General features: G+C 38.7%; 2 protein-coding genes across 3 annotated transcripts; one reads left to right on the forward strand and one right to left on the reverse strand.

The window, feature by feature from the left end:
* Positions 1-718: 718 nt before the first annotated feature.
* Positions 719-4,346, reverse strand: si:ch73-52p7.1 (uncharacterized). Its single transcript, XM_020700433.3, has 2 exons — positions 4,223-4,346; positions 719-1,668 (listed from the first exon to the last, which is right to left on the reverse strand). Exon 2 carries the CDS (start codon positions 1,596-1,598, stop codon positions 798-800), a length of 801 nt encoding a protein of 266 aa, XP_020556092.1. The 5' UTR covers positions 1,599-1,668; positions 4,223-4,346; the 3' UTR covers positions 719-797.
* A 998-nt stretch (positions 4,347-5,344) lies between these two features.
* Positions 5,345-18,673, forward strand: ifngr1l (interferon gamma receptor 1-like). Of its 2 annotated transcripts, none has more exons than NM_001361165.1 (7): positions 5,345-5,562; positions 14,967-15,093; positions 15,473-15,651; positions 16,081-16,250; positions 16,408-16,567; positions 16,652-16,761; positions 16,839-18,669. In NM_001361165.1, the coding sequence occupies exons 1-7, from the start codon at positions 5,499-5,501 to the stop codon at positions 17,169-17,171; spliced, it is 1,143 nt and encodes a 380-aa protein (NP_001348094.1). In that variant the 5' UTR covers positions 5,345-5,498; the 3' UTR covers positions 17,172-18,669. The 2 variants fall into 2 exon arrangements, with proteins under 2 accessions (NP_001348094.1, XP_023819032.1); XM_023963264.2 differs by having other exon boundaries at positions 5,347-5,558; positions 14,966-15,093; positions 16,839-18,673.
* The last annotated feature ends 2,415 nt before the right edge of the window (positions 18,674-21,088 follow it).

The raw sequence follows: 21,088 nt of genomic DNA on the forward strand, positions 1-21,088 counted from the left end.
TAGTTCTTTTACCAGAATTTTGCTTCATTGTTTGTTTAACTCCTTCCTGACTATGCTTGATTTAAATGACTTCATCATTTTTAATCTAATCTGAGGGTTTTTTATATGCATATTTCAAAGCTTCTTCATCTACTGATGAGTATAAGTTATTTATTTTAGAACATGTCAGCTGTTTTACAGCTAATTCATCAAGCTGCTCAAAAATGTACAAAATTATACTGTACTGTTTTTTGAGATTCAATTTGGTTTTTGGTCAAATGTATCTGCTGCCACCTTGTGGAATAACTTAAAAAAGAAACTGATGCAACCATCTAAAAAAACAAAAGCAGTTGATGCCTCAAACTCAGAAAGGACTGAAGGAAGCAGAAGTGAGAACGCAGAGTTGACATGAAGGAAAACATGGTCAAGAAAATGTCCAAATCAGCTGAAAGTGTTGAGGGTTTTTTTTTTTTTTTTTGGTTTTTGCTGACTCTTTGTTACAAACAAAACGGAATCCGCTGACAAATCCTCTTAAACGTCACATTGCAACACACATCATAAAACAGCCTGAAAACGATAGCATTTGTAGCTGACCATCTCAGCATGAGCTTTTTCTCATTTGTGACCTTGTAGTTATGGGATATGTTTAGTTATATGTTTTGAGTCTGTGATCCTCACTTATGAGAATTTTTACACTTGAACAAGTTTTATGTCCCATTTCAAAAATATTATGGTACGCTTTCTTTTGCTGATTGATTGGAAGTTTAGTCTTTTAATCTAGAAAATATTCACATAAAATATTCACATTAAGCTCTTCTTTAACTGTAGACAAAGCTGACGTATATCTCAGATGTCTCTGGTAGTTTTGGTAAGTGCAAGTCAGGGAAGGGCAGAGCGCCGTCACTGCCTATATGTGTTTTCACCGTATAGGCTTTGGCCATCGCCCCCCAGTCCAGCACGGAGCTGTTAATGATTCCCAGACGGGCCTGTTCATGATAGGCCGCTCCGAGCTCCCTCCCCAGAAAGATGTCTTGGACTTGAACTGAGGACGCAGCTAAAGAATCTCCCATCGCGTCTTCGATAAAATCCATGTTGGTGTCCAAGTTGAATCTGTTTTTGTCTAAGTGAGACCCGTATTCTCTCTCTGGGTTGGAGTTTGTGGTTTTGGCTCTGTTTGCAACACCAAACGGTCCCTCTGACAGGTTCACCACTGTCAGCCTCTCTAGGTGTTGCACGACGAAATGCCCCTCCACAGACAGCAAAGCCGATCCTTTGGATCCTTCAGGCCCACAGTGGATCAGGGTCAGGTGTTTCACCTTGGAGTGGTTGAGCAGCCGTGCTGCGTTGGCCGGCGATGTGAACCAGACAGTTAAATGTCTCATCTGCAAAGCAAGAGCTGAGTACGACTGGGGACGGTGCAGAGAGGAGAGCTGGACTTCTTTGCACCAGCAGTCTGTCAGCAGGGAGGTGCTGCAGGGCGGAGGGTCCTGGCTGCAGGAGTAGTGGAAGAAGCTGCTGTGGGTGACATAAACCAGATGGGGGATCGATGGATGTAGGAGCACAGAGACACAAAGCAGGGCGGAGAGGAAAGGCGAAGGCGGGTTTAAGACAGGCATCATGAGAGGAAGGGAGTCCCTGAAGACATGCTGAAGAGTGGCTGTGAAGACGATGAGGCCTTCAGTGTTCAGCCTGGAGAAAAAGAGTCAACAACCAATGATTCTTAATATTCCTAATACTAAAACAAACCTTTAGAATCTATTCCAAGGTTGAGTTTAGTGTAACCAGTACTCCTTAGAATCCAATATTAGAATAAAGGATGTTTATTCAGTCTCTGTGCATCAGATTTAACAAAAATATCTACAATAAGAGTAAATACAGATATAGTCTGACTACAGAATATTCTTTCTCTCTGCAAGCATACAAAACTCCCCTTCCAGTACTAAATATTTGCATCAACCATAACTAATTTAATCACAGATTTATGGTAACTAAAAAAGGGACCTCTAGTCATATTTGAGGAAATGTCCCTACGTTTTTACAGTAACTTATAACAAGATGAGTAAAAATAAAAATGAAACTTCTGTGTATCATTCAAAAGGGTCAGAAGTTTCTGTCTTGAACTTCCACTTCACAGCAATTTTTTTTCAATGAAGGATTTTAAAATCTTTATAAAGAAGTGGGAAACGAAATGTACAACTGACATCTAAAACTAATACCGGTAAATAGTTTGTGAGATAACATTGGTGTTTAAATCAAAGCAAAGGTTATTGAAAAAACCCTTCCTGTTTATCACGTAACAGTTTTCCTGCTTTAAAGCACACTGAAATGCTTCAAGTTTCCTCCCTAATGTATTTGTCATCAAAATGTGTTTTTTTTTTTTCATTATGAAAGAGGAAAAAAAGCACTGTGGACGCCGACAGCTGGTTTGGATCAGAGCGCACACACAAAAGGCCTGTGAAGGGTGTGTTCTTCCTGAACCACAGTCATGAGGATACATTGTTTGGCACGGCGGGCCCTCATTGAATTACACATGCAAAAACATACGCGCACAGTCAGAAAATTATAACTGTGGAGGAAGACCGCTTTGAAATTTTCAGAGAAAACAGTGTTTTGAAATCTTGGCTTCTCCAAAGGTCTGGGTAGGTTTCCTGGTTTGGCATCGGTATCAGGGCAGGAGCATGACACTGTGTCTTATTTTGACGCCCGGACAGAGCTGACCACTACATTCTTCCACTGGCCTTGGGCTAGGTTAAACAAAGAGACTGTTATCTGCAGCATTTTTGACTCGCAGGTTTTACTTCTCTGCCAAAACTATGGATTCAGTTTCTTCAAAATTCAATAAACGTTCAGCCAGTCAGCCGGGTAAAAACAATAAAAGCACAAATTTGTCTCCAAAGTCCAATTATGTTTCGACACTTTTGGTCCAACAAAAAGGTTGGGAAAAGTTTAAGTATTTTATTCTTCGATTTACAAACAATAGGAAGTACAAGAAAAGGTTGAAGCAAAAGAGCAGGGTGTAGCAAAAGAAAATAAGTTTGTTTAACTAAGTGAAAGCAGCAATGTAATTTTGTTATATTACAGAGAAACAGCTTTGTAAAATAAAAATTGGGAAATAACTCTTTCCTTTGTCTTTGCTTTTTTGATGTTTCCGATAAAAACAAGAAAGAAAAGTTTTCTTTTTAATTTTGTATGAGGACTAACAAAAATCTCAATAAATCATCAGATAATCTGTTCAGATGTTTTGAACTCTATTGTAATCTGTACAACTTTGTGTAACTTTTAATTCTCTCAAATAAAAACCTAAGCATTAATATGTGGCGACTTTCAGCGAATACAGGCTTGAATGACAAAAAAAGATTATAAAACTACACACACTTTAGTAAGATTATGCTATCCTTAATTCTGTTAACCCTTGACCCCTGTAGTAGATTAAAAGCAGTTCCAAGAAAATCTTCATTTAGTTTAGTATTATTTTAGATTACATCCAAAATGGGCCACAAGTCATGACAAGGACTCAATATTACAAAAAACAAAACAAAACCTTTTTTCAATTGAACCATTGTTGCCGTACAAGACAAAGGTAACCTGAGGTAAAGCAAAGAAATCCAAGGTGTTTTTATTGGTGCAAGCTATGGACACACATGAAGCTTTATTTTTGAAAAAGACCTAAGAGATCGTTCCAGTTATAGAAGCAAAATTCACAGTTTAGTTAGGAACTATCGATCAGAGAATGTGAGCAGGAAAATTGTTACTTTCACCATCAGAGACACTTTGCACAGTCCAGAGAAGCTATAAAGAGGACATACAGCTTAATTTATGTCCTATTTTGTATCAGAGCCAGGTACAATGCAAGACATGCATATATGTCCAAATACTGAGAATAGGAAGTACTAAAATGAAACTTGGAATGCCTCAAACAGCAGATTGTTGTCTTTTTGTGGGTCAGCTTTCATAAAGCTACTCAGAAAACCCTTTTAAAACTCCCACGCAGCAGTGAAATTCCATCTATGGAAAATCATCAATGCTGTTTCTTGTCCATGAAGACAGATCATTGCAATCTTTGTATTACATAACTCAGGAATGTACAACCATGCCATGTAACATGAGATTGCTTCACGTTCCCTCAGTATGATGGCACAGCTGAGCTAAAACATGCCTTTTTAGAACACAACAGTTTGGTTTTAGCGCTTTTGAGGTAATATAGTAAGTTTCCTCGCCGCTATAATGGTGGTTTGTGACTTACCTCACATCCCTGTTGGGAGGCTGATGTGAATGCGTCGGATGGACGCTGGGATGGGGAGAAAACTCACACCAGCTGACGTCAGAATGTGGGAAGGGTCCAAGGCTGAAAGCTGGAGCAAAATGGATTTCAAATTAAAGGAAGCTATGTTTGATCAAACATAGAAAGGGGAAATCAATGTAAAGAAATACACAACGCTTCACAGAAAAACTTTCGATTTTGTTTTTTTCAGGAATCCTGCAAGAATCTCAGTTTTCCCACTTGAGAAAAACGATTTGTCAGAATCTCTAATGTGTTTATGAGATATTTGACTGCATTTCTGCCTTTGAGTTTCTGTCAGAAGCAAAAAAACAACAACGTGATTGTTTAAATGTTGTTTTCTGGGGGAAACGTGCGGGAATGACCGGTGGTTTCCACGCAAGCTGACAGCCTGTGGCAACTTGTGCTGCATTCACTTGTAGTTGGACATATTGTCATGCTAAATTCCGCCTTTTGTCTGTGGCCCTGACATTTTGCTGTTTTCCCTTCCCTTAAATAAAAGTTTATTTTTCTTATAAAATTTATATTTTAGCATAACTTATGTGTTTTAAGATTCACAAACAGCTTAAAGACAAAGACAAATTTGCTTAAAAATTGTAATTGTATCAAATAAAATTAGTATTTCAATTTAATCAGTGCATTTTAGGTAAATAATATAAATTATGATTACAAATTTTAAACGAATGGATGGAATATTTATTTAATGCAAACAAAAGAGAGAGAGAAAATTTAAATAAAATACATCAATAGCATTTGTGTGAAAGTCTTCAGGTACCTAATAGTGAGTGTATGGTCATGATAAATTATACATATTTTATTTTGTTCTATTTGGGACCTATTTTAATCCATGATAAACAAATGATATGGTAAAACAGATAACTTGTTTGTCATGATCGTCTTTATTTGTTAAAGTCTTATAATACATGTTTTTGTGAAATGAAAAACATGTGAAGTTGCTGTTTGAGTTAACCTTTACTTTAAACAAACAAAAACGTGCCTTAATGGAGTTCAAGAACGTTTCTGTGTATTCCGGCAGTGAAAAATCCAGCGGGTCCGTGAAGTATCCATGTGGATCATGATGGGAAGGCAGATGCAGGAAACCCTCCTCAGACTGCTGTTCAGACGCGACAGGAGGCTGTTGAAATCACCCGGCTTCCGTTTCTAACCGTGCCGTCTCTGCGTTTTCCTTTACATATGTGTGTAATTCAGAGACGCCGCTTCCACCGGCCTAAAGACTAAAATGACAGGCCTCTGCCATGCTGTCCTGTTTTTCCTATGGTGGGACGTAGCGCTGGCCGTCGTCGGTGAGTCCTTTGTGTCGCCCAAATTAGCAAAGCCCCGTGAAAGGGCTGCTCTGTTTTTTAATGTTGCCATGTTTGTTGACGGTGGAAAAAAGTGCAACACAATGTATTATCTTGAAGCTCAAATAGTAATAAATAGTCAAACAAACTGTTTGCGTGTTTGCATGGGAATGCTAATAGTCGCTGGAAAGCTGGGGGCTAGCTAACGGTTAGCATACCGAATCATAGTAGTCGACGTCCGCGAGCGTTTTTTGATTAATGAACTAATGCATAAACTTGATCTTTTAAGCATTATATTAATGTTCATTCCGCTTAAAAGTAATTTTAGATAGTTGTAAATAAATTCAGCCGAAAAACAACAACAACAACAACAAAGAAAGTACCTAAAAATCTGCGGAAACATTTATTAAATATATTCAAACAAACACCGCGTGACCGCTGAAACACAGCCGTCAGCTTAAAGAGGTACTGAAATGACACTTTACCACTTATTTCCTCATTGTAGTTTTCATTCTTGCTTAACTTTTGCTCATGTCATCAGTGTAACTTTTTCAGTTTTCTCAAGATAATATACGCAAGCTGTGTTCAACAAGAACAAGGGCAAGGCCGAAAAAACCGTTTATTTACCCACAAAACAAAGCCAAGGGGTAATGAACAGTGAAGTCTATAATTTGACAACTGAAAACTTATTAAGGTTTTTCACTGATAATTACATTCAATGCAGATTCATCCAATTTTATTTTAATTATTTTAGAAACGACTAGACAGATTTGTTGTTACCTGATTCATATTACTGCCATTCCACCACTGTGAAGGTTTATCATTGTTGTTTACATTCTTAATCCGTCTTCAAAAATCTGATCATTTTGTTTGTGCACATGCTTTCGAGAATAAAGCATTTTTGTCTTGATGAGGCGACATTCACTTCTCTCTCTGGGCAGCAAGCTTTTTCCCACCAATGGAGATTTTTATTTTTATTTTTTTATAAAGGAAACATCATATCTTTTCTGCTGGAAAAATCCCAGCATTTCCATTGTGCTAGACTTGTGTCTATTATTTCATTTGTAAAGGAAGTCCTTTCTTTGGTTAAAAAAAACCCTCTCGTGTGAACCAAGGGAGTACAAAAATTCTTTTTACGTTGAATGTTTATCCATGTTTATTATTTCATCAGCAAAACCTCCACCTTTGTATACTTTGTTATAAAAGTGTTTACAAATATGCAAACATTAATGGTTTTCAGTGGAAATGTGATTTTAAAAACCTCTAATTAAAATGGTGAACAACATCATTTGAAGTGTAAAACTACAGTTGTCACTGGGTAATGTGTGGCCAGTATTTTAACAGATCTCTCAGATGAGTTAGATTTTGCTGGCTGTGTCTGTCAGTAGATTTTTTTTTTAAAGCATGATGATGGTATGTGTGTTTTTGTTCTGTCTAAACCCCTGATAGATGACTAATAAATGTGGCGGAGCTCCCTGAGTCATCAGTGCACTACTGTTATGATGTGTCATTGTTGGAAAGGCCTTTCCTGCAGTCTTTATCAAATTGGGACATTTGGATGAACAACAATGAAAGCGAAAAAATCAAATTTAAAAGCACAAAAGTAGAAATCCTTGAGGTCAGGACTGCCCAATCCTGGTCTATTAGATCCAGTTTTTCCAGCCCTGCTTTCTGCTGTAAGCAGGTTCAGGTGTTCCAGGCTCTTGATGGACAGATGGACACTTGTTCCGGGTGTTCAGCAGACGTGAATGCGATGTTTTCTTTTGTTATGTTGTTTATAGGGAGCTAGATTTGACACTTCAATGGAGATTATTGACCCAAATGACTGTTAAAATGTAAAACTAAAACAGGTCATTAAAGGACCCAGGGCTCGACATAGCCATTTGTCCGCTGGCCCGGTCCTGTTTTTCGAGCAGTGCGGATCACAAGACTTTACTTTTCACTTGTCCGCTCGGGCCACTAAAATATCTAACGGTTTATACATTCTTCACCTTTTTCAATAAAGTAAATTTTGCGAAAACGTGTAGATTTACCTCGTCTTCATAATTTAGTTTTTCTGCTAGTCCTGTGTTCAGACTTCAAGGGTTTCTATGGGAAACCTTTGATCACTTCTCCTTCTCTCCCGCCTGCGCGCGCGCGGCTTTCACTGCCGAGCACCACGCGGCACGCGCTCACTACTTTTTTTTTTCAAACTTTATTGAATGTAACAATTCAATACAAAACAATGTTAAACAGCAACAACGAAGGCACAAGCCAGTGGGTTATTATTACATTTGATTATAAATCCGACACCGTCACTGAAGAGAGACTGAAGCATGTCAGAGATGTGGAAGACATGGCAGGAATAGAAAGGAATATGTTGGATGGAGTAGTGGGTATAATTAGTAGTATGGACAGCAAGATATTTAATGAATGCATTGAAGATGAAACTGTATGCACTAAGCTTTAAGATGAATGTCAAAGAATCAAAGGCAACTCCAAATACCTGAATCTCAGACTCAAATGCAGTAGAATGTTAAACTACTTAATTTTGTTTTTCTTTACAACACTGTAAGCAGTAAGTATTTCTAGTTAGCTGAATGATCTCAGTTAGACCTGCACAATATGAGGAAAACTCGCGATATGCGATATCAGAGATTAAAATTGCGATAACGATATAATTTGCGGTATATAAACAAACAGCAAAATAACCAAATAACCATTCCCAGTTTAAAAATTATACTCCAAATGACCCACGTTGACATAGGTTACAAACATCTAACATAACAGGGCTCCATCTGATTGGTCAACAATGTGAAGGCGTCCATCCGATTGGTCAAATGCATTAAGGGATTTATTTGATTCGTTAAATGGTTCAAGCAGCCATTAGATTGTTTTAACACATTTAAGGTTTATGATTTATTGTGATATTTGCCGTTAGAAGCACCATGAAAACTTCTGAACTAGTGTTTCCTACTACACTGCAGTGCTCTCTTCAAAACATCTGAAACAGACTAGAGCAGATTTAAGTTTGATATGGTCTATTTTCAGTCATTGAAAAGTGTAGAAATAAGTGATGTCACCAGAATGCACCAAATTGCACCATATTAAAAGTTTCCGGGGGGGCATGCCCCCGGACCCCCCTAAAGTTGCAAGCACCTGCGGAGCGGCGGGTCCCGCTATGCGCGGTGTCGGGCCAGTAACTTTCAGGCAGGGCCAGTAAGTTTCAAAAACTACTGGCCCTGTGGGCCAGTGCAAATTTCTGGGCTATGTCAACCCCTGGGACCTATACCATGCTTTTTTTTTTAAGCCTTTCAGATTAAGCTATAGCCACATATATGAAAATATATTACCTTTGGCACAAAAACGAAGACATTATTTATGAAAGATGAGTTATGTTTGTAAACTCTTCGTAGTCTGAAGTAAGGCGACTCAATCTCTGAGGCTCCGCCTTTCCCTCCTTGTGGATGATGCCCATTTCACAGCGTCATCCTAGAGCTGATTTCAGCAGCGTGCCTGTGTTTTTCCCACGAAAACAAACAACATTCAAACTTTTTTCAAGATGGATATGCATACTGTATATCTGCCTTAAGTAACCCCGGCGTTAATCCCTAACAGACAACATGCTGATGGCTAATTGGGTTGTTTTGTGGTGAAATTCAGTCACAAATGCAGAAAACACCAGATAAACATTTCGGGATTTATTGAAATAATGAGAACATTGAATTTATATAGTGATTGGCACTGACTGTGAATGTTTTTCTCTTTGAAGCATCAACATCTGTATCAAAAATCCTCTTTGCTTTCATGCGGATCATTTTCCTGAAGGCACATTTCCGTTTTTTGTTCACCAATCTCTGTTCAAGCCAGTTTTTCTAATTCGTTGCTTTTTTGCCTCTCAACCAGGAAATAGTTTGCTCCTTTTCCTGCTGCCATCTTTTCAGTATCATCCATCTGCTTGGGCCATTCTCAGACATGTTTAGGATCCACCCCTAAATTTAAACGCTAAATCGAACGAGCGTTCCTTGGCCATCGGTCAAGGAGACCGGCCACTACTGGAGACCGGCGACTGCTCTGCAGTGGGTGTTTGTGTTAGCCTGAGAATCTCACTGGTCTACGTCGGCTCATGAAAACCCGCTCGCTTCCGTGGGTTGGGAGGGTCTGGTGCTCAGAGTGCAGGTTTTTAGAGGAATACTCAGAAATGCGTGGATGAATCAAAACACTGCATTAGGGTTGTTTGTAGCGAAGCATGAACATTATAATGCACTTAAAATCTCAAAAAGTTGACTCTGCATGGTATAGGACCTTTAAGAATTTGGCATGTTTTTTTTTTGCAGTCTGCTGCTGAGAAATGTTTTGCCGATGAGCGACCTCCTTTTTGACTGATCTCATGTACTTTCTATTCCGTTTTCTGTGGGATGTTTCACCAGATCGCTCTAACTTCACGTGCTCGTGTTTATCCTCATAAAATAAGCATGTACTGTAGGTGTAGATGAGGCTGACAAGCCTCAGCAACCAAAGTTACTGTTGTGGTTATCACATTTTCTTTTTACAGTCTAGTAGCTGCCACCTGTGATTTTCTGTCAAGTGTGTGGTAGTGCGCATGTGGGAGTGTTTTTGGTGAGTTTCAGGCACCTCGTGTTTTTTCACACAGGAAATGAAACCGCCTTTTTCTTTATGTTGCACTCACATGTTGACTCCTATGCAAGCCCAGGTTCGATTTCAAAACTCACCTTTAACAATGTCATCCAAAGAAAAGTTTCACATCTTGTATGTGATAAATGTGGTTTCAACTTTTGTTGCTGTTTTTCTTTTCTTTTTTTGTCTTCTGTACCCTTATCTGTATCTAAGATGTAGGGCAAGTTATGTAGCAGTCTGTACATGTTTGCTGTGAGCACAGCTGAAAGCTAAAATGTCAAGTGAGCATGGACATGCTTTAGTAGGGCTGGGTTGATGAAATCTATCCACCCATCTGAATCAATCCAAGCTTAATAAATCAGTAAATCGATCTTTTATGCCTTTCCTTTTGCGATGACCTAATGCATAACAGCAGTATAGCCAAAGTTTGCTAGCTTGATGCTAACGTATGATTGAATTTCCCATAGGACGGCTAATGCTAATGATTGGTCGGCCTAACCACACATTGCTGACTAAATGAACAGCTTTATATACTCACAGGCATGAATTTAAAGTAACCATTTGAGGTCCAAAGCACTATTTTTGCACAAATCATCTAGAATGAAGTGTAATGCTATAGCGTGAGCTGAAACGCCCTCCAGGAGAGGCAGAACATAATGATCTGCTCATTTTCGTCGGAGCTTCTCCTTTTGAGAAACCATGTGACACTGTATGGTGTTATTGATCTCTTTGGTTTTTATTATTTCATTCCATTATTTCAAATTTTACAGGCTCTGGTGAATCAAATCCAATCAATTCTGGAAATTATTAATGATACCCAACCCTATGCTATAGATTTTAAAAGTATCTTGAGTGCTGCAGTTTTTATTATATAAAAAAAAAACAAAAAACGTTTTTGGTCATATCGTTGTAAAATAGTTCTTATCATCTTGTCAAAAAAGAAAAAAAATTCTCAGGATGTGCTGTCACAAGGTTGTGTAATAGATATGAATCATTTGTTGCCAGAAAGCTACTGGCTTATGTGTGAAATGGGGAAATGAACAAAATGTCTCAAGTTTTGGAATATTTGTTCTGATTAAAACGGGTAGTAAGTTATGACATTGTATTGCTTGAGTGCTTTAAATGTTAAAAGTCATAATTCTACTTTTACTCTGAAAATTCAGAACAATGATGACTTTAATGTTTGGAAAGTATTTTTCTGAGAGTAGATGTAGAAGTTTTATGTAGAAAAAAATCTAAAATGGAAGATATTCATAAAAAGCACCAAAACTTTCCTGAATGTGTGAAAGTTTTTAGACCTGAGTTAAAGTCCCACTCCAATCATCTGTTGATCTTTTCTAAAAGCATTCCTTCCCAGTGTTCTTTAAATGAAGATTATGACATTTTTAGCAAAAATCCAAAAACCTGTGTTGTTTTCTAGGACGTAGTTTCTGCAGAGTTTATTAGAGATTCACCTCTGACTTCGTGCTCGGTGATAAATCAAGTTTATCTATTAAGTTCAAATTTCAGAAACATTTATTGTTGGGAATTTTTTTTTTCTTCCATCCCCCTGCTCTCTTGGGCTTCTGTCATTCAGAGTAAAGTCAGCCCGCCAGCCTCTCACAACACGCAGACGTGAACATGGCAGCCTGCAAAGAGGAGCTTGTTCCCCAAACAGGAACTGGTTCGGTTCTGTGCAGGGTTGGAAATGAATGCTCGCCAGTCGCACATGCATTTTTTCTGTTTGGCAAGTAAACGTTACTCGCCATGTGGAGAGTAGAATTCATTCGATCCTCCTCTACTGTCCACACATGAGGTACACAAGCAGCAGCTGCAACCAGAAAGTTTAATAAAAAATGTCAGTTTGGAGATGGCTGATTTTATGCCAGCGTACTGTTTCGTGTGTTAGGATGCAGCCACGGACCAGTGTCAGAACCGACTTTAAGATGTGGCGGATAAATACAACAAAATGTATGAACAAGACATCCATTATAACGACATGTGCAAAGTTAGTCAATCTGCCTCCCCGTGGTAAATCTGTGGTTGTTTTCTCAGCATGTTTTTTAATTTGCCTTTACAGTTGGATGTCATTCAAGACCTGCTCATACCATATATTAATTACTTTTATGCATTTTCATTTCTTACAAAAAATTGAAGAAAAATGTTATTCAGCTGCTTCGGGCTACAGGTGACTAGCCTTCCTCAGGCGGGGGGCAGAGGGGGGCTTTTGTCTGCACAGTGTTCTGCTGAAGAAAACAACTCATTTGTGATGGAAAATAAAACACCAAAAGTAAGGAGCAAATACTCTTTTTGGTAAAAGATCAGTAAGAGATTTACCTGGAAATTATGTGATCTTATGTTTTGATAATGTGGTAACGTCCTCTTTGTTTGCATTAAATGTTGGTCTGTGGGTTTGCAACTTCAAACTTTGAGCATCAAATTGCACGCTGCAGAATCGTCTTGCAGCGTGGGTTTCCACCCCTCAAACCCAGGTTTAGTACTCTGTAGAGTACAAGAAGTGTTTCTCTTTACAAGATTCTCAAGCTATAGGTAGCTCACAAAAAACCTGCTGCATTGTTGTACAAACTGTTTTGCAGCTTGTTTGTAGTTGCACTTTGTGTTCGGGCCAACTTCAAAAGGAGATATTAAAATAAAATATTTTATTTTAAAGGGAGGGATAAAAAAAAATTCATAAGAATCGGAAATTGAATTTGGTATGAAGCAATCTGAGATTTTATTTTTTTGTCCAATCGCCCAGCTGTAGCGTGGAGCAAGCCTCTTCATTTCCCATCATCCCTCTTTTTTTTTTTTTTTTTACAGTCGTGCACTAGCTGACAACCCCTCACACTCCGACCTAACATTATCGGTTCAACAAAAATGGTGAGCATTATTTGAGCAGTTGTAGTTTTGAGTCAGATATCAGCTCAGACGAGGAAAACGAAGAAGAAAATGGATCTATTTGTTTTCAAGTAAATGCAGCAGAATGGAGCAGAGCAGAGAGATGGTGGGCTGCCGATTATAGCTTCTACGTCATAGTTAGTCTTTTTGAAACTGCATTTCTTCTTCCGCTCATAAATCACAATAGTTTAAAGAAATTCTAAGCTTATTTGTCTTTATATATGTCCTCCATTGTCGGAAAAAGGTTACAAGGACATGTTAAAAACACTATTTCTGTGGGTCTTTAACCCTATAGCTCTATCACCGGGTGATTTTCACCCAAGCAACACTACATTTACATGATTTTCAATGTGTCCCGTGTCAAGGAGTCTGTGCCTTCACCATGGAAGTCTCACATGTCCTGGACATGGGTGGACCAAAGACCAAGTTTCCAGTATCATATTATTATTTTTAAGGACTTTTTTGTTCTCAAATTCCTAAGTTTTCAGTAATTTTTGAGCATGTTTTTAGAAACTTCCTATGGTTTTACTTTTTATTTCATTGCACATACCACAGTGGAAAAAAGAAGAAAACTCTAATTTATCAGGTGTTGTCATGCTTTGATCTATTTTTATGATGAGTACTTTTTGTTGGGTATATTTTATCAGGTAAAAATTACGTGCCAAAAGTGATGGTGTAACTTTTTATAGCGAAAGTGTTGTAGGGTTAAGGAAGTTGCATTAATGTCAGAATCCTAGTCTGATTCTGTGCTCAGCCGTGTTGCTTAATCCTCACTGCCCTCTAGTGGTGAGGTTGCATCACTACCTCACCACTACCCAGCGTTGCAAAATAAAACTGTTAGGAAAGATTTTTTAATATAGTCTTAATTCATAGAATTATAGAGTATAAAAATGAAGACTAAATCTGAGCCAATCAATTATGTTGTTTTATACTAAATTCAGAATGATTTTATTTTTTTTCCCCTATAACTGAGTAACACTGGCTTCTCTCTTTTTCATCAGCAAATTCCCTCACATTTCATATATCACATATATGCTGATGACATTCAGTTTTTCCTTTGGAGAAACAATTATAATAATGTGTCTTACCCGGCATCAAAGTCTGGTTACATGACAACTTCTAAACCCTCAAAAGACAGAGACATGCATTTTTGCAGCTGATGCTAAAATACCCACCCTGGCTAAGCTTCTCTGTCTAATCTAATCTCGGGAACCTCTGTGTTCTGTTCAACAAATCTGTCTTCTGACTCCCATTTGAAGCTACTAGTAAAATGCTGTTTGTATCACCTTGGGAACATGGCTAAACTAATAAGATTATATCTCAATTTGACATTAATCTTCTTATCCATGCTTGTATCCTTTCTCCTATAGACTACTGTAACTCTCCTTTTACTTGTTTTAACAAACCGTCTCTTAAACATCTCCAGTTTGTCCAAAAATTCGACAGCAAGGCTTTTGACCGGAACCAATATGTGAACTACCGGTGATGTCCCCTCTGCTTTTATCACTGCATTGGATTAGATTTTAATTTGAGTTTTCAGAGCCTTCATAGACAAACTCCCAACTATATTTCTGACCTTTTAACCTCCCTACACTCCTGCGAGGTCCTTGAGGTCCAATGATGAGAATCTTTTGTGCGTTCCTAAAATACATTCTCCCCAACTCTGGAACCCTGTGTCTGCACCAGATTAACTCAGTCAAGTGTTTTAAAACTCAAGATGAGACTTTATTTAGAAGAGCTTTTGGCTTTTTACTTCAAATGTCTGAGTACATTTGATCGCGTTTACCTGCTTTAAGCAGCTTGTATTATTTCTCTGGTTTTATCTTGTTTTAACATTGTGAAACATTTTGAGTCCCTCCCTGTGAAAAGTGCTACATAAATAAAGATTTACATACTTTCTTTTTCTTTTACAGTGCCTTCACCAACAAATGTAAAACTTCACTGCCATAACTTTGACAACCTGCTGACTTGGAATTATGACGAGTTTCCTCCTGGGCTCCAATTTAAAGTTGAAATCTTCCCGTATTCAGAAGACAAAGGGTATGGCTGCATGTGTTATCAATGCTGAACCGTTGTTCAAAGTAGCGCCTCAGTCATCTGACAGAATATTGTCAAAGCTCAGCGTTTTAATGGAGGATGTAGGCCGTTGTTTGTTTGTGCTCTCTATTATTTTACTACTTATTTCTAAAATTATTTATAAAATATACTTTTTTCTTGAAATGTACAAGTTGATTTATTTCTATTGGGCCGATATAACATTAATATAAGAATAAATAAAACATAATACAGATTATTAAATGCATGCAGTAACGGAATACTTGAAACATCTACTTTTTCCCACAATGCACTTCAGTCAAACAAATCATTCCTTTTTTTGGCTGTTTGTAAATGTTTAACAAAAGGTTTTGTTGTTGTCCAGCTGTACGGACCCCTTGTGGGTGGAGCCACCAACGCTGGAGGCTAACCTGTCCCATCTGTCAGATCCAGAAAATTCCTACTGGGTCACAGTGAAAGCTGTGATGGAGAACCAGTCTGAGCCCTTACCGGATGGTGGCGTCGAATTCAGCTATAGTAAATTATCCCTAGTGTCCCAGCACTGTGAGTAATGCTCCTGTTAGGAGCCTAAACACACATGCTAGCTGGAATGACACCAAAAAGCATGAAATTTATAAAAAAAAATATGAAGACATCAGATTTTTACTCTCTTTTAATTTTATATCAGTAGCTTCAACGTATTTACTGTTAATAACTGCATTTTATATTTGTTCTGATTTAATTGTAGACAAAAGTAAACCCACTAAATAGTTATTTTTTCAAATTGATATTTCTGGTGTTACTTTAGCTGAGACCCAGAAACCTGGTTTTATTTTTTATGTTTTTTTTTGTGTGTGTTTTTCTAACAACTGTTGCTCTTTTGAAACTCCCCTAATGTGCTGCATCTGGAATGAAGATTCTCCAGTGCAGTAAGCTTATTGGTGACACTGAAACAAAGTTTATTTTTGATTTTTGCTGTGGTTTTGCTTCTAGGTTCTGTGGACCTCCCTCCTCTTACTGTCACTCCTCTACCAGACCGCCAAATCCGAATCCAGTTCCAGCACCCCTGGGAGTTTTACAAGTCCAAAATCCAAAGCTGTAAGAAACGGAAGAGGAAAAGGGAACTCCCAACTTTCAAATACGATGTTACTGTTGACAAAAAGGTGAGCCCCCCCCCCCCCCCCCCCCCCCCCCCCCCCCGCCCCGCCCCCACGCTCCCATCCTGATGGTACTTTATCTGCAAAGGCTCTGAAGTCTCAGAGGAAGCTGCTGTTAGTGTTTGGCTGCATTCAGGTGATGTTCAGTCTTCTGTGTCTGCAGACGGACACGGTTTACTGTGACGAACGCATGTGTGAGAAAGATGTGCACTTAGACCCCCAAGAGAAGAAGCACTGTTTGGATATAGACGGCCAGTTCCTGAACACTGAGGTGAAATCTACAAATCACTGCGTCCAGCCTCCAAACGAACAGAAACCTTACAGTTGAGTGAAATTCTTTTTTCTTTTTGATTCATTGTAAAGTTATAAGGACTAAACATAGTTTTTATTGTCCTTTCTGTGTGTAGTTTACATCATTGTAGTAGTCGCTGTTGTTACTGTGGTGGTTGCTATGGCGATATTGGTCATGGTTTACCGTAAAAAGACTCGACCCTCCACGACTTTGCCTAACATCCTGGTACGATCGTCTCCCCGCCTCAAATTAGTTCTTTCTCTGGTGCATTTCCTTCCTAACGAAGCCTTTGCTTTTCTAAGAAACGCTTCATAACGGTGAAGCCGCCGACCATCCCAGGAGTCCAGGACCCCATCCACCCGCTGGAGGTGGAGCCCTCCTCGCCCACGCCGCTCATCTCCCAAACTGACGTGGAGGATGTAGAGATCAAAACGCCAAACTACGACTCCCGCAGCTCCCCACTGCCCATTTACGAAGTGTCCCAGGACAATGATGAGGGGCCCTCAGTGGGTGAACGGCCAGCGTACATGGAGGGCAAGAAGCTGGAGGAAGATGAGAGCGATGAGGAGAAAGCGGTGTTCCAGTCAGACTATGAGAGACGGTCTTTACCGAACAAGAGGGACGTGGAGGAATAGTGACGCCTACGGAGGACTGATTTTCCAAACAACAGCTGTTTTTATGCCATAAAGCTTACTGAAAGAATCAGCATTAACATTTAGGATGAAGGCTGACGACCTTCTCCGCTTCAAGAACTGACCAGTTCTGCTTTGCAACAATAGCTCAATTCTAGCTGTAAACTGGTGGCTGCAGGCAAACGATTAGTTCAGTAATTTGACTAAAAATGCATCTTTGCTCCTGATAAAACGGCTGAAACCTTTACTCCAGACTGAAACTAGGTTATGAGACCGTCCGTCGTCTTCTTCAGCTGACAGCGCATTCATATTTATATAAATATTCTGAGAAAACTGCACTTTACTGCACTTAAAAAAACAACTTGTTTGAATGTTAATCTCATTTGTTGCAGACTAATGTCTTAGAACAAACAGGAAAGAAATTGACATTCCTACATCTCCTGCCAAAATATTATCTTTGCTGCCTCCAATCATTATTCAGATCTCAATGCTTCTTTTAATTATATTTTACATTTCAGAAAGTCCTATCTAAATAAGCGGTTGATTTTTTTGCTTGTTGGTTCTTAACATTTCTTTAATCAAAGACAGATTTCTCTCATCAATCTCCACTGTTGTGTTTAGTCACTTTCTGTGTTGCTGTCGTGTGTTTTATTTTGTTTTTTTTTGTTGCTATTACTCAAAAGGGAGATGCTTTTAATTAAGAATAATTGCAATTAGAAACAGATTTTCTTCTTAGCTTTAAGAAACGTGAAACTGAACTACTGACATTTTCTGATAAGGCCTCACCAGAAATCATAACGGCTTAATTCTTTTAAAAACAGGTCAGTTTAGTGAGTCTACAGTCGTGATTCCAAACGTGGAGCTATAATGCTGCACATCCAGCTGTAACCCCCGGTTTCTGTCTCTTCTTCTTTGGTTTTTACTGTTTATATGAAGCTGTGTGTGAATCTTCATCTTGCCGATTGAAGCAATTTTAGAAAATGTGCAAATTGTTGATGCTCCAGCATTCATTATTCATCAATGTTTGAAAACGCTGATGTTTTTCACAGAAAGTCGGGCTGTAAATCTATACCTGCTGCTTGCTTGTTGACCGCTAAACCTGCTCAAATGATAGAAAACCTGTTGAAAGTGTCGTAAGTGAAGGTCTGGAAAGCTCTAGATTTAAGGTGGAACTGTGGCCTTGGAGTAAAATGGAATTTTTCCAGAGCTGCTCAAGTAAAATGTTGTTTGTCTTTATTAATTTTTAATACCCGACTGTACTGATATAATTTTTTTTTTTTTTTTTGGAGGATGAAAGCAGCAGGCTGGGGGCTCGTTTTCCAGGAAGTCTGGACTTTTTATGTGGTGGAAAAATGAAAACCTAATTTACTTTCCAAGATCAATAAGTGAAAAGGTGATAAAAGCCAAATAATGGACCTTCTGATGGACCATGAAAAGAAATTTCTTCTGACTGAAGCGTTCGTCCTCCACATGCATGTTCCAATAAAACCGGAGTGAAATCAAAACGTAGAGTTCAGATGTGATTGCTTAATGCTGCCATACTTCCTGAAGGGAAGTTGACATTTGGGTGAAGCTGCTAATCTGCGTTATTAATGTTGGAGCGGCCGTGATAAACACTCGGGGCTCTATCGTGAGGTGGCTGGAAAGGGAAGAAGGTGACGTGCCATGACATGTTCTGACATTTAAGCCTTTGGCGCTGTTCCTCCATGAGCGGGGATGGAATTAGCCTACTCCACTACTCTATTCTGTCACCAAATGTAGTAAATACAGAGTCTGCCTGGTTTCCCGACCGCTCGGCAAACTCCAAACAGAGAAATGTAAAAGTTATTCTAATTCTAACACTTGCATTGATTTATAATTAAACTTTGGTAACTTATGGAAACAGTTTTGTACTAATAGACTTTTTTACATTGTCTTTAATATGGGACCAAAACAAAAGGTTATCTTTCCTTAACCTATTTGGACATTATTGGTAGAGTAAGTTATTACATAAGAATTGTCCAAATGTTTATTTTTTTAAGTAAATAGGAATTTGGCCATTGATATAGGAAAAAAAGTATTTGGTGCTTTTCTACCTTTTATTAAAAGCCCTTTACAGTCACAAGTTCCATTCCCATTGATATCTTGCCCAAGGACTCTGCCACATGGGCAGGCAATGCGGGAGCTGAACCTGCGACCTTCATCATTCTGATTAATTTAATTTTTCATTTTAACCAAAACGAAGGATCAAGGTTAACCAAAAGTGTTTGTTTTGCTACATTTTATTTTGAAAAGCCAATTAATTCCTTTCACGTAGGAGTCTTTTCTTCTGCTTTCACTTCACAGCGGTGTAACCTGGAGCCTTTTTCTTTTTACTGAACAACACCACTTCCAGTCTATCTATTTTAACTCTACTGTCCATAAGCACTTTTAGCATACTTCCCCCCCCAGCTGATCTCACTTTACTTTGTACCTTCCGCTTCCCAGTTTACTGTTATCACTGTTTCATTTTAATAAAACGGATGCTTGATCCCCTGACAAGTAGTCCAATCTAAAAGGAAGTTTAGTGATTACTTGTATTTAAAAACATGTGACTGTTAAAACATCAAAATCCTGATTTATTTCACAGTAAATTTAGCTTTATGTCTATCTTAATTCTTTTCTTTATTTGTTGAAAATGAGGTTTTAGTGCCTCAGGGGTGCCTCAAGGCTCTATGCTGGCACTTGTGGTTTTTGTTTTGGTTACTTTTAAGGTGGACAACCCACAATGTTTGTTAGATGTATGTTTTTTTTTAACTAAATACCTGTAACACGAGCTAATCCTTAAAGCACGTGCATAACAAGTGGATGTTTTTACACTGAGATATTCCTTTAAACTAAATGATTGGTAAGTTTTGGTCTAAATGCGGTTGGATTTTAATTTTATACAGAACATTCTTGAGCAAACCACTGGCTGAAACAGACCAAATAAGTTTGCATTTCTTCAATTCAGTTTTTCCTCTCCGTTGCCCTTCAAAGTCGGTGTGGATTTATACTGCAGTCAACGCCATCAAAATGAACATACTGTTTAACACCGACCCCTCTTTTTACAGATGGACCACAGTTCAGTTCTTTTGGTCAGTGGTGGAACATGTACTCTTAAATCTAATCACTTTGAAGAAATGTGGGTTAAATTACATTCACTGGCCACTTTATTAGCTACACGTTGCTAGTATTGGGTTGGACCCCCTTTTGCCTTCAGAACTGTCTTAATCCTTCGTTGCATAGATTCAACAAGATTCTGGAAACGTTCCTCAGAGACTTTGGCCCATATTAACATGATAGCATCACACAGTTACTGCAGATTTATCAGCTGCACATCCATGATGTCAGTCTCCCGTTCCCTCACATCCCAAAAGTGCTCTATTGGGTTGAGATCTGGTGACTGTGGAGGCCATTTGAGTCCAGTGAACTCTTTGTCATGTTCAAGAAACCAGTCTGAGGTGATACCAGCTTTATAACATGGCGCCTTATCCTGCTTGAAGTAGCCATCAGAAGATTGTACACTGCGGTCATAAAGGGATGGACATGATTAGCAACAATACTTAGGTAGTTGGTTTTAAGGGGCCCAAAGTGTGCCAGATAAATACCCCCCACACCATGACACTACCACCACTAGCCTGAACCATTGATACAAGGCAGGATGGATCAATGCTTTCATGTTGTTGACGCCAAATTCTGACCATCCGAATAATGCAGAAATAGAGACTCATCAGAGCAGAAAACATTTACCAATCCTCTATTGTCCAGTTTTGTCCAGCCTGTGTGAATTGTAGCCTCAGTTTCCTGTTCTTAGCTGACGGGAGTGGCTCCCGGTGTGGTCTTCTGCTGCTGTAGCCTATCTGCATCAAGTTTGGACGTGTTGTGCGTTCAGAGATGCTCTTCTGCAGACTTCGGCAGTA

Source organism: Oryzias latipes, chromosome 15, assembly GCF_053564925.1.
Source record: "Oryzias latipes strain Hd-rR chromosome 15, Olatipes_Hd-rR_3.1".
NCBI lineage: Eukaryota > Metazoa > Chordata > Actinopteri > Beloniformes > Adrianichthyidae > Oryzias > Oryzias latipes.